We start from the raw sequence: 17,479 nt of genomic DNA on the forward strand, positions 1-17,479 counted from the left end.
TTCCCATTTGTAGAAAAATGATTAATACGATTTTTTTCCGATTCAAATTCAATTAAATTATATATCTATAAATCTAAATTTAATTCTGCATATGCAATAAATTACCAAGCTTAGTATTTACTTTAAATTCCTTTCCCTACATTTAAACATCTTTTGAATTAGGTGCACCTTCTCTGGATCGATGTCTTGTATTTACATAAATTAACAAAATATTTCCTTCTAGAAGCAATTTGTATATTAGAATGCCACCGTCCTTGATTGATGTGTTGTTGGTTCGGCATATAGCTTACATGGTTGCAATTCCATTAACCGTTCTCAGGTGTACTTCTTCCCCTCTTCTCCACCATTGACCACAACAAATTGCGCATACGCCGTGTTGCACCTGTCGAAGAGCCGCAAAGGCAACAGTCCGGCAATATTTCTCATCTTATTCAAAATGCATAGAAGTTGGTTGGCGGGGAAGGAAACAACCTGCTTTCAAATCAATAGTGGGAATGCAATTTACAAAATTGATTGGGGACGAAAATGAAGGCACGAAATGTTGATGGTGTTTGTAATGAAGATGGTACACAGAGCAACGACTCGGAATAGATGTGTTGCAGCCACCGATTTACATTTTAAATTTGGAATGCTCCAAAAAAGTTGCTTCTCTTTATTCTATCTTTTTTGGATTGCATAAACTTTGCAATGCCAAAGAAAATACAGAAGAATAAGTATATATGTATATAGAGACCAAAAGTCTCGCTCGAGTTGCACACTTGATAAATGTTGTCGTCGTCTTTGGATAGTCCTTTCCTTTCCCTGGAGCGTAATAAATTATGCCCAAATGCTTGTTACATACCAAATAGACGATTATTTTTCTTAGAAGATCTGTATGTTCCTCGATTTTGGTTCAAAGATGGTGTAAAGAAATGAAAAATGTTGTGAATATCTAAAGTTAAGTTGTCTATTTTTAGATGCGAATTTAAACTCTTGTCGTATGCATTTCCACAACATTTATATCTTTCTTTTCTACTATCTGAATTTTCCTTTGTTCAGTAATTATTACATACATACAAGTCTGATCATTGTCATCTCTTTCAATCCATCTTTAATCCTCTTACTTGGAAATCTTATAAATTTTAAGCAGCTTAGCCACGTGTGGCACATTAATTGGGTTGGTCTTATGTCGTCAAAACTTAATTACTACAACATTAAATGAATCGTAAAGTCCTCAGCGAGTGAACACAATGAAAATTCCTGTACACGAAACGTAAAGAAAACAGGTCTTCAGACATTTTCGTTTCTCTTAGCCGTGTTTACACGAAAACAAATTAAAATGCGAAAAGAACTGCGGGCATTTCTCCTATTTTCGTCCTTTTTGTTGTGACCTTTGTGTCGCCCATAGACTTGTTCCCCAGGGTGTTTTTAATCAAAGCCTGAGAGTATGCAAGTTTTTTTTGTTAGCTTTCAACTTTCTGCTGATTTGCAACTTTAATTCCAAGGAATATTCCTTGATACTCTGCCTCTCAGCATGTGTTTCCTTGGCCTTAACTGCTGCTGCCACTTGAAACTAGTCAAGATGCACATAAATTTGATTCAAGTCCCCGGATATAACAGCCAGCCGGGCATTGTCTAGTGTGAAATATATAGAGCTTGACTGGAACATTAATTGTCGTCTGGCTGACAGCGAAGCAAGCTGGCTGAGCACTATAAAAATGATTTAATTTTACGCATGCCTGCGTTCTGCCGCCGTCTGGAAAAAAAATGGGAGAAAAATCACGAACAGAAAAAAAGACAAAGAAATCATAAACAACGAATGATGGCCTAGAGCAAGTCACAGCCTGTGTCACACATTGCCAGGGATATTAAAAATGTTATGTTCGCCGGCATTTTTGGAAATTTATTGGCACTGCCGCTGCCGCATTGCATAAAAGTATGTTGCAGATGCGCCGTATTTCTTTTTCCGCGCCTCAGATTGCCTGCTATTTATTTTTTATTGCTTAGCAAAGTATGCAAAGTATATTGGACCGGTTGCCTTTCCATCTAATTGCAAATGTTGTCCTTGCTCTGGTAGCTAGCTGAACTTTTCATTTTCCTTGTTGTCCTGCACGAGATAAACCGCTTAGTGCTCTTGATGGAAACGAGCTAATGGCTTGTGAAAATGTTTTGTAGTCCCTTCTCCGTTGTAAAATATCCAGGAGGAAAAGCAACTACAAGGCGAACACTAACTCGATTGAGCTGTTCTTCGGATCCTGTATAATAATAATGTAGGTGGATGGTAAAAAGTCATTAGGGTAAAGTAGTTTGGTGAAGGGTGGTGGCATCTATGTGCTTTGGGAAACCATATACATATGTATGCATGTGTGGCACGGATAAGTTTTGTTTTCTTGAGGAGAGAACTTTTTTTTTTTGTTGATTTTTAACGAAGCATATTAAACATACAGCCAGGCACTTGTCTGCTGGGAGTTAAGTTCGTTGCAAGTGGAATACATTTCCTAGGAAAATATTTACACTTTCAAAGTGCATGTAAACAAGGGAATATTTCAGCATTCAATTTAGCAGAAAATAAGTTTACTTTATGGCAAGGCACTTTGTTAATGGAATGCATAATTTTTTAAATGTTTATTTAAAGTTATTTATTAGAAATGGCATAAGAAAAGGTTTGGGGGGAAATATGGTAGCAGATTTTATGAATTTTTGACTATTTTAATGAAAAATTCGGTTAAATATTTTGTCGAATTAGATTTTCAAATGATTTATTCCTTATTGATTAATGATTTTGATTGCAAATAAATAATATAATATATATGACGTTTGGCAATCATTGGCTTCTTGGGCTTTGTATACCTACAAGTAAATCTAAAATGTGTGTATTCTAGGTATATTAAATACATATTTTTATGTGCACATTTTTGGGCCAAATCTAAGTTTTTCAAATGTCATAACTAAGTCAAAAATGGATTAATTTCAATTCCGAAAGCTGTTCTGTTCTAGTTTTTAAATGGCTAACAAAACTACATACTGGGATTAAAATATTAAGAAAATAAATTTTTTGCCAAATTTTTTTATTTTTAATGATAACATTTTCCTTATAAAATTTTAAAAAAATTTTGAAAAAAAATAATATTTGCCAGAGTTAGCTAGAAAGATCCGGCTGTTCCTACTGATCAAGAATATATATGATTTATAGGGTCGGAAACGACTCCTTCAATGAGTTTTAAGCATCTGACTACAATTATAATACCCTAAAAAGGTAGCAAAAGTTGGAGCCAAAGTGAATTTTGAAACTATCGTAAAATAGTTAAGATTTACCATACGGTTATTATTTGTTGTCATTGCTTAATTCCTTCTTGGTGATATTAAATTAGTCTGCTTCTTCCTGATTATCCTCCAAATGTAATGAACTGGTCAGGTGATAGTTATGAGGTCGAAGGGAAATCACTATCACTATAGATGTAAACACTGGGGCGGCCACGGACAGAATGAGGCGAGCGCGAAAGCAGTGCCTGTATTTATACTCTCCAAGTGAAGAGAATATCGGAGAAAGTAACAGAGAGAGAGAGAGAGATTGAGAGAAAAGAGCTATCTCTAAAAATACAGGAGTTAAGGAGCGGGAGTTTTTAGAGAACCTTACTCTCTCTCTCTCTCTCATTGCCTGCCTGTGGAGGTATCCCTTTCTCCCAAGCTCTCACTTTCTCTGCTCTCTTTACTCGGCGACTATAAATACAGGCACTGCCTTCGCGCTCGCCTCATTCTGTCCATGGCCGCCCCAGTGTTTACATCTATAGTGATAGTGATTACCTTTCGACCCCAACTATATTATCTCACCAATGCAATGCAATTGGATAAACAGGAAGAAGCTGAATTAGATCATGTCATGGTAAGTCTTAAGTATCTTACGATAGTTTCAAAAGAAACCATTACAATTGTCAAGAAATGTATACAAATTTGTTAATTTGTTAAATATTAAATATTAAATGCTAGTATCCTCATTAAATTCAACAAAGAAATGCTTTCCAAATTGAAATTAATTCGTCTTTGGCTTAGTTATAATCGATTTCACATTCTAAACCATGATCCTATAGGTAGATACAAGAGTACACAGACTTTCGCTTCTCGAAGTTACCTTCCTCTCTTGTAAAATTAAATTTCTGTAAATTCTCATAGTTCTTTTACTTTGATTATTAAAGTATAAGTTGCCTGCTCACTATACCATAAAATAAATGCATTTCCCAGAATTTTCTCCATTATTTCCCCCCATTTTACTGGGTCATCTTTGTTTTGTAATTTGCATATTAAATGGAAAAGCCGACAAGGACAATTCAAAGCCACTTTCCTTCCAAGCGATTGAAGAACAAGCGAATCATTCAATCAATGTTAAACCATTTCAACATTATTTTCCTTATTTTCCGTATTTCTTTTTCCACTCTTTAGATGGCTTTTCATAACCTCGGCGAATCACTATTGTATTGATTCGAGAAAGGGCTTTGGGTTTCAGCTAAAGGGAAAGGAAAGTGCTCCAAGTTGGGAATGCAAATTATTCATGCATTAGCTATACACACACACACACACACACACCGTACACCCACAATTCTTGGCATTTTATGCACTGTTCGAAGCCAATCTGCCCCACGTTAGTCGCTATTAATATCGATAAAAAAAAGCAAGTTTTTATGGTCGACAGGGGGGAAGGATGGCTATATATTATATGTCTCCCATGGAAATCGATAAATTTTTATTTAGTTCCGCCCCGCACTTCCGTTGACTTGTCCTGGCTGGCAGGACATGCGTTTGCGCTTAACCCACATGTAGCTGGTGGTGTCGTGACTGCCACTGCCAAGTGGTTTTGGTGGTGGCAGGTCCACTCCACATTGTGAAGTCCTGATCCTGAATCCACCCCCTTATTACTCGAGTCCTTCGATACCCTGTGCCGGCTTCCGCAGTCAGCTGTGCGGGGAATTCATTGGAGTCGCCTTCCGTCACTTTGTTTGTGACAGTATTTATTTGTATTTCAAGCGGTGCGTGTCGCCTTTTTACTGTGGTGTCCTTTTATCCTTGCGATTGCCGGCAGTAAATACAGCAAGTACATATATTGTGACAAATATTTGTTGACTTGCAGCCATTTTAAACGACTTTTACAATAAAAAGTAACTACTTTTTGAAAACTGCTAGTGGGGATACATTCTTTAGACATTTAAAGGTAACTTTAATATGTAATAGAACTTTAAATTAAAGTTCAAAAGAAAGTTGTGTCATACATTTTAAAGAAAGTGAACTTCATTCTTTGGAAAGTATATACTATACCTTATAAAATAGAACAGAAAACACATATCCTTTTAGTTAAAGAAATAAAACCCTTCAAAAAGAACCATAATAATTAAGTTTTCCTTGGAAATCAAAAACAGTTTTAAAATCCCTTAATACCACAATCAGTTGGTTGGAAATTTCCCGAGAATCCTGCAGGATTATTTCATGACGACTTCGCTTGAATCGCTTGTGCAGGTAAAGCACCATAATTTACCGCTGAATCACAACTGTTTGCTTCATTATCCTGCACACACGCATGCCCCAAGGACACCGCTCATATTGCACTGGCAAAAGGCTATTATGTAAATTCCCTCGGGGCGGGCTATCGATAACATTTAATTTCCCAGAAGGAGCAGCTGCTCCAGCTCCACACAGTTATCGTGTGCCATATTCGAATAATTATGGCCACATATGGCGGTGTTCTGGCTGAGAAACGAGCAGTTTCTGTGCTGCTGCTGCTGCTGCCCCTTTTTGGCGTAAACTTTTGTGCATTTTGCACTTGATAACAATCGCGGGGGGTTTTTATTTCCACATTGGTTTGGTGTGGCATGGCGAAAACTTTCACGCGAAAAAGTTCAAGGACATTGAATGGAGCAGGGTGTGGCCTCCACCACAATCTCTCATCTCAAGCCTCTCCCCATCTATGGAATCGGAAAAGTTCGGGACACAGGAGGCAGTTTTCGGCGCTTGTTTAACTTGTCTGTTGAAATTGCATTTTCGATTAAGTCCGCCTGTGTAAACTGCCATCGAGTGCATTTCATATTGTGGCATGTAGCGAATTTAGGATGTGTTAAAGTCCCCGGAAGTTCCCGAAAAATAAGGATCCCCACGCGTAGAAGATGAGGAAACTTTTGGCTTGTCAGTCTAAACGTTGGCCAAAGTTGGTTGTGGTTTGGGCCTTGTTTGGCAAGCATTTAGCACATTAAACCAACTTTTCAAGCTGATGCTATGCTGATGGTGCCAATGATATGGAGCAGATTTAAATTGCTTTTTGGAAAAGTTTTACCACTCGGCAAATAAGATTTTGACATGCAAAAAAATGATTTTAGACTTGATTTGAGGAAGAGAAGCGAGAGCTGTTGATTTGTGATTATTTATATAATTTTTATAAGTTCTTTACTTGCTTAATTGGTAAAAAACTTGCAATTATTTGAAATACACAGAGTTTTGATTCGATCCCAAGGACATGTATATATAAGTTTATTCCTGCCGATCTTAAGCACAACTTTTCTGAAACCCTACTAAAATGAAGAGTAATACGAGCAGGATATGAACCAGTAAGCTATATATAATTTATTGCTATTTCTTATTTAAATCCAAAGGGCATTTCTTGACCTTTAATACGAGATGCCTTCTCTCAATAACTTCTTCAATAAAAATGTATTAAATTAAATGCAAACCCACTTTACTTTATCTTAATCTGCCAGATTTGCCTGTATCCCTGCATTTGCATTGCAATAAAATTAGCATTTCCCTTAACTACTTTACCCAACATTCAGGACTTATTCGCGTTAATCCCATAATGAAAATTTGGAGCCCTTCTATAGCTTTCCCGTTCCATTCTCGTGGCATTATTTTTCTATTACGCACCGCACAATGTTCCACCCCCGTTGGTGGTAATTCCCCTCCTCTGACATCTTGTGTGTACGTGTACGTGCATAATTAGCTGGCTGTGCGATAATGTCTCCCATTCTGCTATAAATTCATTATGGCAGCGACACGCCTCCTTCACTCCTACAGCGGTGCCATAAAGTCGTTACTCCCTTTTCTGTTTTTTGTTTTCGGGATTTGATTAAACTGCAATTAGCTCTATGAGGGAGGGGGTTGGAAAGGGAGTCGCAGAAGCTTCGATGACATCAGCCAAGGGAAGGGATGATATTGCTGCAAAAGTGCGTTGAACTGGTGCCAAGTGGAAACGCCCCACTGAACTACTTTGCACCATGCTGGCCAAAGCTGCCAAAAAGTCTAAGCACGTGCAGGATGCGGATAGCAGGATGGAGCTGAGTGGCGCCACAGAAAATGGGAATTTACACCCGAAAAAATATTCTTATTGATAAGGTATTATATCTGAGAGGATCCCAAAGGTTTTATACATTTTAAAAATATATAATTTCAAAAACAAATATAATCTGAGAAATGAATAATCTATGGATAATATTGGTCATATACCATGTAAATTCCTTTTTTTCAAGGTGTAACAAAATGTCCTTATATATAAGGTATTATATCTCAGGGAATCCTAAGGGTTTTATACATTTTAAAAATATAAAAACCCAATTTCAAAAAGAAATATAATCCGAGAAATGAATAATCTATAGATTATATTGCTCATACACAATGTAAGTTCCTTTTTTCCAAGGTGTAACATTGAAATTTTAATTAAAATGATTTAATACTTCATTAAATTCCTTTTGTTTTTTCTCCATGTCCTTGCAGGATCCGGCCTCATCTCGCATTCCCCGTCTGGACGGCATCTCGCGGGTTCCCAAGCCAAGTAACTTTGGCCTGCCCAGCAGTGCCTTTAGCACCGCCAACAGAGCAACCAATAGCAGCAGCGGAAGCACCACCACAAACACCACCATCACAACCACCCAGCACATCCGACCACCGATAAGTGCGCCCAAGGCCACACAGATATTTCAGGTTCCCAGTGATCCTGCAAAGCCTCGTCCTGCTAGCTCATATACACCATCTTCGGCTGCTCTGCGGGATTTGGGCAGCAGCTTGAAGAAGAGCGCCAGCGGGGAGAGAATAAATAATGCAGTGAGTTTGCTCAGCAAAAGGACCACCACCGTCCTGAAGAAGTATTTCAGTCCGAAGTCGGCTCGCATGATGTCCAATCCCACGGAGATGACGAGCTCATTGCCAGTGACTCCTTTGCCGGTGGGGAAGCAACGTGGAATGCTCACAAGTGATCAGTTTACCAGTAGTACACCTATGCCCCTCCTGAGATCCGATACCTTTGTCTGCGAGGATGAGGAGCAGGCGAATCGTCAGAAATTGGAAAACACTTTTGCACGAACCATGGACTTGGACTCACCGGATATGGATGAAACCAAAGTGTTGGTCAGAGATGGAACGAGAATAATGGAGAGTACTCCCAGGACTAAAAACACTCCCCTGGCGGAAATTACTCAAATCCGAAAGCCAACTCAAATTGGTGGTATAAATCACACGGCAAAGTCAACTTTGAGGAAGATAAGCTCAATGGATACTACACATGAGATAAGAACCAGTCTAGAGATAACTCAAAATAATGCCACACACACCATAAACTCATCGGGAATAATGGGTAGAACAATGCCAGGGATTCAGGCCAAGGATGTGACTAGAACCATGGCGGGAAATAGTTCGCCAATGGGAAATGTAACAAAAGTTGGTGAGGGAATTGGAAATACTACCAAAACATTTGAAAGAGTTGGAAATACAACCAAGACTTTGGAGGGTTTTGGAAACACTACCAAGACCTTGGAGGGTATTGGAAATACTACCAAGACATTGGAGAGCCTTGGAAACATCACCAAATCATTTGGAAATCTCACCAAATCCATGGATCGAGACTTTAATCAAACGAAAACTTTCGAAAGAGCAGGAAACTCTACTAAAATCTTGGAAAGTGGAGCAAATCTTACTAAAAATATGGATGGTAGAGCTGGCAATCTTACCAAAATAATTAATGCTGGACAAAATATCACTCAAACGATCGAAACTGGATTGAATAGAAATCAAACAATTGAAAGTAGACTTAATATAACCAAAATTTCAAGTGCCCGTAGTGGTAATCTAACCAAGAGTGTTAATGAACCAGGTGACTATACCAAGCTAATCCATCATGGAGCTAATTTAACCCAGAGTATGGATCAATTGCCATTACTAGAGCACATATCCATGCCATCCGGCCTGGACACTTTGAGCTCCAAGGGTGCCACCTGTCAGGATGAGGTGGCAATGCACCAGGAAATGGACGACACGCTGGACGTGACGTTGACCTCGTTGGCACCCGATAAAGCCAACATGAAGCTGCCATTGAACTCCACCCTCAATACGGAGAGATTGCTGGATATTAGTGGATTACAATCGCCAAGACATATACAGCTACTGAATTTAACGCAGGAATTGGAGCGGGGAACCCCAAACAGGACTCATTTGCAGTCGGGACGTAGATCGATACCGCAGCATCCGCTCCTCTGTTTATCCCCACAATCTGCCACAACAACGCCGCATGGAATGCGAATGATGGGACAGGTAACTCCACAGCCTGTCCATCTGCTTTCACCTCTCTTGAAACAAGCACAAAGTGCTCTGGTTTTGCCCACTCGAACTCCCGATGGAGATATAACCATGGATGGTCATGGTGCCCTCGATAATACCCTGGTATCTCATTCGGGTCGTGGCAGAACCCGCTATAGTTTCGGTTTGGATCTGCCGGATACAACGCTGGATTGCTCTATTGAATTGGTGGACAACTCGTTCTCCTCCTCCACCCAATTGCAGCAATTGCAGCAGCAACTCCTGAAGAAGCAGAGCTCCTTTGATCTGGATGAGAGCCTGGGCATCCTTACGCCCGATCAGATGAAGGATTTCCTGGACTCACCTCACAACAATCTTATGCATAATTTGGAACTGATTAGAATGCATCATCCGAATCTCATGCAGCTGCGTATGGAGCAGACTCCTTCGCCCGAGGAGCTACCTTTGGATCCCATCGAGATCAAGTCGGAGATTGTCAAGCAGGTGGAAGCCTCTCAGAACCAGGTGACAGCTTCCTCGCAACAGGCCAAGCTAAGCAATAGCTTCATTACCAGCGTGACCAGTGTCACCAGCTTGGATACTGGTTACCAGGGTGATGGTGAGATGTCGCGACCTGCCTCCCGAGGAGCCTGTGATCACTCACCGAGCAATGGACCCCACTTGGGACGAGTTAGTCGTCAGCCCAGTTTTCCACCGCCGAATCCAGCACCTTTGCGACGTCAGGATCCAATGACAGACTCGGATTTCTTTACCGAATCCGATGCAGATGATGTGCTCCATCGAGGCGATCGTCGTGCCCAGGTTATAGATGGACAGCTCTATGGACCGGATATGATGCAACCAAGTGCCTCAGTGCCCCAGATGGAGGACTCATGCATGGAGTCATCGGGCATATTCACGGATGTGGAAAATCGCTGTGATGAGGAGATGCGCCAACCGGAACTGGAAGTAGATGTGGATGTGGACATGTCACCGGATGATTCCACGCAGACCATGCGAAAAGGTAAAGTTAATGAATATATTTAATGGGTAATTGAAGTATATTTGAACTAGGATTCATTTTAAAGTTTCCATAACATCAGTTAATGATATGGCTTCGAGAAAGATCATATATTTTTCTTTTCTTAATAGATACTGTAACATTCTCCTATAATATTGATCTCTATTAAAACCGTTTCTTCTCCACTCCCCCCATAGGTCAAGGTCATCCCACTCCCAATGGCTCCCACCTGCAGCAGCAGCAGCAGCAGAATCAGCTGGCTCCGCAGCAGCGTCCACCGAGCAGCTGTCTCTCTTCCTCATCGGCTGCCACAACGCTCTCCAATCGCACCTCTTACTGCAGCGTTGACGGTGGCAGCGCTCGAAGCTTTTGCGACGAAGCTTTCTCGGTAGCAGCAACGCCGGCTGCGACGGCTAATGCCAACCGATCTCCGGCAGCGGTTTCAGTTCAAAATTCAACTTCGCCGCGTCCACACGCTTCACTGTCATCGCTCTGTACGGTGGAGAATTTCCGCGGTTCGATTTCCTCAAACTCCTCGATCGCCTCACCGAAATCCAGCAAATCGGGCAGCAAAAGTGTTGGCAAATCGCGCGGTTTGAAATCACCGAAATCACCGTTGAATCGTAAACAACATACGCCCAACAAATGGGATGCCGTGATGAATAAAATTGCCAGCAACAAGTCACTGATAAAGACCAACTACAACGATGTGAAGTCAAAGGTGTCTAGCACTCGGGTCATGTCACCAGGTTCGAGTTCGGTTTCCGCTTCCGCTTCCGCTTCGGCTTCGGGTTCGGGCTCGGGTTCCGTGTCCGTTTCCGTTTCCGCTTCTGTAACGAGTTCGCGCGCCAGTCCTAGCAATGTGAGTGCCAGTGCAAGGCGTTCGCCTTCGGCCACGCCCAAAGTACCACCCAAAGTGCTCCTCGTGAAACGATCGAGCAGCAGTAGCCCCTCATCCGTCAAGGTTGCCACGCCGCATTCGACCCCGCCAACGCGGCAGCCACTGGATAAAGGCTCTGTTGGCAGTGGGTCGCGTGCCGGCAAGTTGCCCAACTCACCCACCTCAACCACCACATCGCCGCCCGCCAAGAGACTGCAGTCGACCCTCGCCAGTCGGTAAGTGATCAATGATCCAAATGCTATCAAATTTCTTCTAATAATCTACTGCGTATTTATTTATTACATTGTATTATTCATTTTGGTTTCAAAACAAAGCAATGTTAAGAGTTTTTTAGTACATTTAGAGATAAGAATCTCTTATAATTGTCAGTAAAAATATAATGAGTTTAGCCTGGAGCTTCTGTACATAAAAAAAGTCATAAAAAAATCCATTTATTTCAACCAATATCTGTAGTTTTAAGTGCACTATTAAATTTTTGTGCACATTTATAGTCTTGCTTTTGTGGGACAAAGTTATGAAAGTTACAGACATAAATATTGATTATAGCTTTTTATGAGTTTCTCATTAAAATTTAAAAATCAACTGTGTACAGAAGTATTGTAATTTAAAATTCAGTTCTTGCAGCACTTAAAAATCACAATCAATAATGAATTGTCGGACTAACAGAACTCGGTAACTCAGTTTTCAAGAAATTATTGCGGTCAAGGTGTAACTATTAACTAAAATTTACAACAATTAAGAGCTGCTCGTTGGGGGTATATGTTTTGTAGAGAGAAAAATATTGTTTTACAAACAAAATGAAGCTTTATCAGGGGAAATATTTGAATTTTATATAAATTAAAATATACAAAAATCAGAGAAAATTTTGATTGTATTTTTGTGTTGATTTAGTTAAAGTTAGTGAGACGTTGTGCCTTCTAATTTATTTCAAAATGAAAAGCTAAAGACAGCTTGTTTTAATGTCCCTAGAATATTTATAATATGACTTAAAATTTAAGGGTTCTCGCCTCCTAAAATACTGAATTTATATAGAAGGGCATTCTCAAGCTTCCAACAACCGAAAGTTTTTATTTTTTCCTTTTAAGCAGCATATCTTTTGCACACATTCTTATCGCTCGAATACCTGTCTTATCAAGCGCCTTATCATTACCAGTTTCTTTTGATGGATTTCTGACGTTTGTTTTTGTGTTCCACATTTGGGTCGCTTTTTTCGATAGGGCAATCAAATGTTTGTTAGTGACCATTCCAGACATCAAGACCTCACCACCTGCTTTGTGGAAATCTTAGGTGGCTTTTAATGAGTTCAGGGGCAGCCTGCCGAGTAGATAACACGGTTGCACCCAAGTCACTAAATAATTCATCAAGCATTTCGATTTAATTTGAAAGTCAATGAAGAATGAGCGGGGAATAAATAAATAATTGTGGAAATGAAAGAAATGAGGCCTGCGTGAGTTATAGGTAATTTTTTCTTTGAACTTTCTCAACAAAACAGGTGCAAATTTATTTGCTCTAACTTTGACGTCATGTTTTTTTGGTGTGTAAACAAATGTAGCACATTGACCAACCCAGAATTAGCTTAATTAGATGCTTAATGCGTGGGAGGGAATACTTAATAAACATTAACTAATTGCAATTGAGAGTAAGCAATTTATGGGATAGAGATGGAAGGTAGAAGTCGTTTAACTACTTAATTTATTGGATTCGTGTCGTGTGTATTAAACATCACTTAACCATGAATAAGTTGAATGCGGGAAAATGTTTGCATGTGCTTTGCTTTAACTTCAAGTTTAATTATTGCCACAATCTATGCACAATGATATAGATTACTATATGTATATATATTTATACTAATTACGCAGCATTTGTGCGAAGTTTTGTCATCGCTTGCGGTTATTTCAATAATAATTTCTGTAGACACATACATTCATTATACAAATTAAGTACTAAAGTCACACAAACAAATACCTCTGAACTTTAACTTTTCCATTGAGTTAGAAATGTCCACCAAATGCGGAAAATTCCAGGAAGGCAGAACAACAAATTTTCATTTAAATATATATATTATTTCTCAGTTCCCTCTATTGTTATTTGTATTATTTTTTTTTGCAGTTCAGTTAACATGCAAAACATTTGCAATTACAAAATTTTCCGCAACCAAATAGCGAGGGAAAAAATCACAAACAAAAAGCGCAACACAATGACAATCAGAAATTAACAAAACCAAAGGCAAACCAAAAAGCTTGTCTCTAAAATTATCACTGTATATTTTTATTTACATGACGAACGCCCATAAAAATTCATTAGATAAGATAGATTTTCATCTCGACTTGGACACGATTCGGGGAATTACTTGTATTTGTTAGTTACCTTTTTGTGTCTACCCAAGAGTTTTCTTCGTTTTTAATTCCAAGCCTGATGATGTCTATGATTTCAACAAGCCAAAGCCGCAAGGCAGATTGTTGTAGTACTCATAACAATATATATATATATATATTTATAGGTATATATATTTCCCATCTTCTGAGCCGGCAATAACAAACTGAGCTGAGTAGTGTGAATGTATCTTAAAGTGTGTATTTTGTTCAACTCTCGAAACCGATGAGCGTGAGTGTGTGAAAAACGCCCAAGCTCAAGCTCAAAAGCGAGTTAATTTGAGTCAACTGGCATGCAAATATAAATATATATATTTATATATGTATAGATATATCGAGTATATATACACATTTGTGTGTCAGTATATCGAGGTGTGGAAGTATCTTTGGTTTTGTTTCAAATTGCTGCAGTTAGCATGCAAAAATAGCTTTGGGAATTACGTAAATTCATGAATTGTTTATACGTTATGAGAGAATTATGTGATATTGAGAATACTAATGGAGTTGATTTGAAAAGCGAATGTATTTAGCTTTAATTTGTTTGAATGTGAGTTGATATTTGAAAGTGTTAGTCACAATGTTATTTTGTTTCTTTACTAAATGAGATAATTGTCTGCGGCGCATATTGATTTTCAAGAGCTTTAATTAAGATTTAATTAGTTTGATAAGATTTCAATATTTAATAGAACTGTTTCGGTTTTTAAACCTTTCAATTTATTAATTTCCTGATTGCTCTAGGTTTCTTTAAAATATTTAAAAAATATATTGTACCTTTCATTCTCATAATATACCTTATATCAGTATAAACCTTACGTTCGTGCCATAAACAAATTTCGTCATCTAAAGAGGAACACCACAAACCATTATGACAAAAAATCTCATAAGAAACTTGAAGATATCAAAATGAAAACCATTTATTCACTCAAATTCAGTTGCAATCCATTTTCGATTAAAAATGTCGAAAAAACACAAAATGAAATAAATAACTCAAGAACAGCAAACACATATTTTTAAGAGCTCTCTGTCTTGGCTGTCCATTGGTGAACACATGTTATCAGCCACGGAGAACAACGTGTAACTTGTAGATAAACAAGCAAAAGCAAAAGCAAATAGCCAAAAGTGAGTCCAAATAAAAAAAATATCATAAATTTCAACAAGGTCAACAGAAATTCCAGCAATTAAGGGAAGCACACGAAAAAATTACAGCCTTGGATCTAAGAAAACTTGAAATGCAAATATTGGTTTTACATCTAGAAATAGACGCAGCATTTCCTCTGGAGTGGATCGGTTTTTCCGGACTCTTGTGGAGTGTTGGCAATTTGGGTGGGGTATAAAATGGGCGGAAAATCTCAGACATAAAATCAAATTCTGCCTGGTAAGCGGATTCATTAACACGTGCATGTGAAACTTTTGAGTTTCTAATTTCTTATGGTGCCTTGTCAGTTGAAGTTTTTATGTTGGGGACTTTAATATACAAAAGATTAATAAATTACACAAAGAGAAACATAAGTAAACTTGATGATTACTTAGACAATCAATTGATTTTACAATCAAAGAAATCTTTATTTATAAATAAATAATATAATATATAAAGCATTTAATCAATCTTGGATCAAAATACCATTTAAAGATCCTATAAAGCCAAAGAAATATTTATTTATCTGAATAATAAAAGATATTAAATCGTTTAAGCAATCTTTGATCAAAATAATTTCCAAATTGGGTTACTGCATAAATTAAATCTCGTGTTGTAGTGTCGTAAAAATATATTCAGTTCAATTTCTCACCGTGCATTCATTAACATCCATCAGATACAACTGTCTATATTGTGTTTACGACTTTGACCTTTTGCAATGATATGGTAGTTTAACTCTAATGACGCCGACGATTGTCTCTCTTCACTTCTCCCTCTCTCTGTATCTGATAAACAAAAAAGCCATAAATGTCATGGTGTTATTAATAAAAGTTGCCCATCACACTCAATTGGATTCACGCTGTTTGGCCGTTGTTGATTGTCAGTGGCAGTGGAAAGCGCTAATAAAGTCGTTTCCATCTGGCAAACAGGCATTGGCTCAACTTTAACTCCAAGCCATCATAAAACCAGACAGAAAGACATCTAAAGAGTGAGGCAGAGGCTTAAGCCTGGTGGCAAATATTGTGACAAGTGCTATGGGGGCTGTCAACACTCCGAACGCCCACAAAAATGTATAAAAGTGCGCTGTTTTTTTAATTAAAAATGCAACCAGTTTGGTTTTTAAAGCTTTTAACTATTCGGTTTTATTTGGAAATTATGTAATATTTTGCCGGCAACTTTAACAAGATACACACAAAAAAGGTAAACTAGTTTGGCGAAAAATACAGCAAAAAGAAAGAAAATGCCGGCAACATTTGACCCTTGACTCTCTCAGTAGGGTCTTTCCACTTTTGTTTACCTTTTTAATAAAAAATTTTTTCAGTTTGCGTAGCTGGGCCATTCATAAATGTTTCATGAAAATGCCAAATAAATGTTTATAAATATTAAATTAGCTGAAATGAAGATGCCATTTTGGGATTAACAGGCCTGCCGAAAAAATACAAATGTGGATATAAATATTTAAATACTCTTGAAAATCCAGTTTAAAATCGAATAAGCTTAATTATTTCGATGTTTTCAGAAACCAGTATTTATTTTATCGATTTAAGAACAATTTTTATTGCTGTTAATTGCTTATTTGTTTTATGATTCGTGAACGGAAATCGAGTAAAAATAGTATCAAAGAACTATTAATCATTAAACATAGAAACCAAGCGGAAATGGCAAATAAAACTACATAGCATTCTTAAGTTTTTATAAAAAAGCCACCAAATAGAGCATGAATGTTATTATTGAAAACTTTTTGTTTCCTTTTAAACCCGAAAAGTACAATTTTGAAAGTCAAATTATTTGTCCAGCATGAGATCAAACATTTGTGGATATTATAAACTGCCAGGTATATATAAATTATGTATTCCTATATACCGAACATGTGTAAATAAAATTGTTTAAATATTTAAACAGAAAAATCTACCCTTTTTTTCCAGCTTGCAAAACTTTGTTACCCAAAGGGAACAACACAAACCGTGTTAAATGTTAAATATTTGATTGGCAACAAAACCAACAAACTTAATTGAAAGTCTAATTGTTCAGCTGCTTCACAAAATTAAATAAAAGCCGTAAAAGTTCCCACAAATGTCGAAACTTAACGAGAAACTAGTTGAGTAAATTTACCAAAAAATTTAAGTGTAAACTTATCCCTTTTGCAAAAATCGGCTGTGAACTCTTGGCTCGTTTGTGTTGCCTTTTGCAATTTACCCCAAGTGAAATGCCAAACAAAAGAGTTTTTCGACAAGTTGTTTTCGTGGTTTCCCCAGAAAACTGGAAAAGTTTGTGGAAACCATTTAGATAAATGCAAATGAGTCGAACTCTTACACAATACCATATTTGCTGACCCTGAACTTGCGACGAAAAGTTGATCTGGAGGTTCAGCCAATTAGGCTTCGTGTGAATATTTATGCGCTAATCAATGATCGGGGGTTATATTTATGAGCGTGTTCGTAACGCTTTTGTTTTCTTTTTGGATAAAATAATAAATTTCCATAAGCTGGGAGGGAGAGAGAGAGAAGGTATCCAGATTATGGGCTTGGTGG

The 17,479-nt window shown here is 38.0% G+C and overlaps 1 protein-coding gene across 1 annotated transcript in view; it reads left to right on the forward strand.

The window, feature by feature from the left end:
• Positions 1-17,479, forward strand: part of toc (toucan) — a 97,780-nt gene that overhangs the window by 16,123 nt on the left and 64,178 nt on the right. The window contains exons 2-3 of the mRNA XM_086834897.1: positions 7,726-10,543; positions 10,738-11,656. Coding sequence (XP_086691023.1) covers positions 7,726-10,543; positions 10,738-11,656 — 3,737 coding nt within the window. The remainder of the gene's footprint in view (positions 1-7,725; positions 10,544-10,737; positions 11,657-17,479) is intronic.

Source organism: Drosophila serrata, unplaced genomic scaffold, assembly GCF_035046125.1.
Source record: "Drosophila serrata isolate PLE 108 unplaced genomic scaffold, ASM3504612v1 contig_275, whole genome shotgun sequence".
Lineage (NCBI taxonomy): Eukaryota > Metazoa > Arthropoda > Insecta > Diptera > Drosophilidae > Drosophila > Drosophila serrata.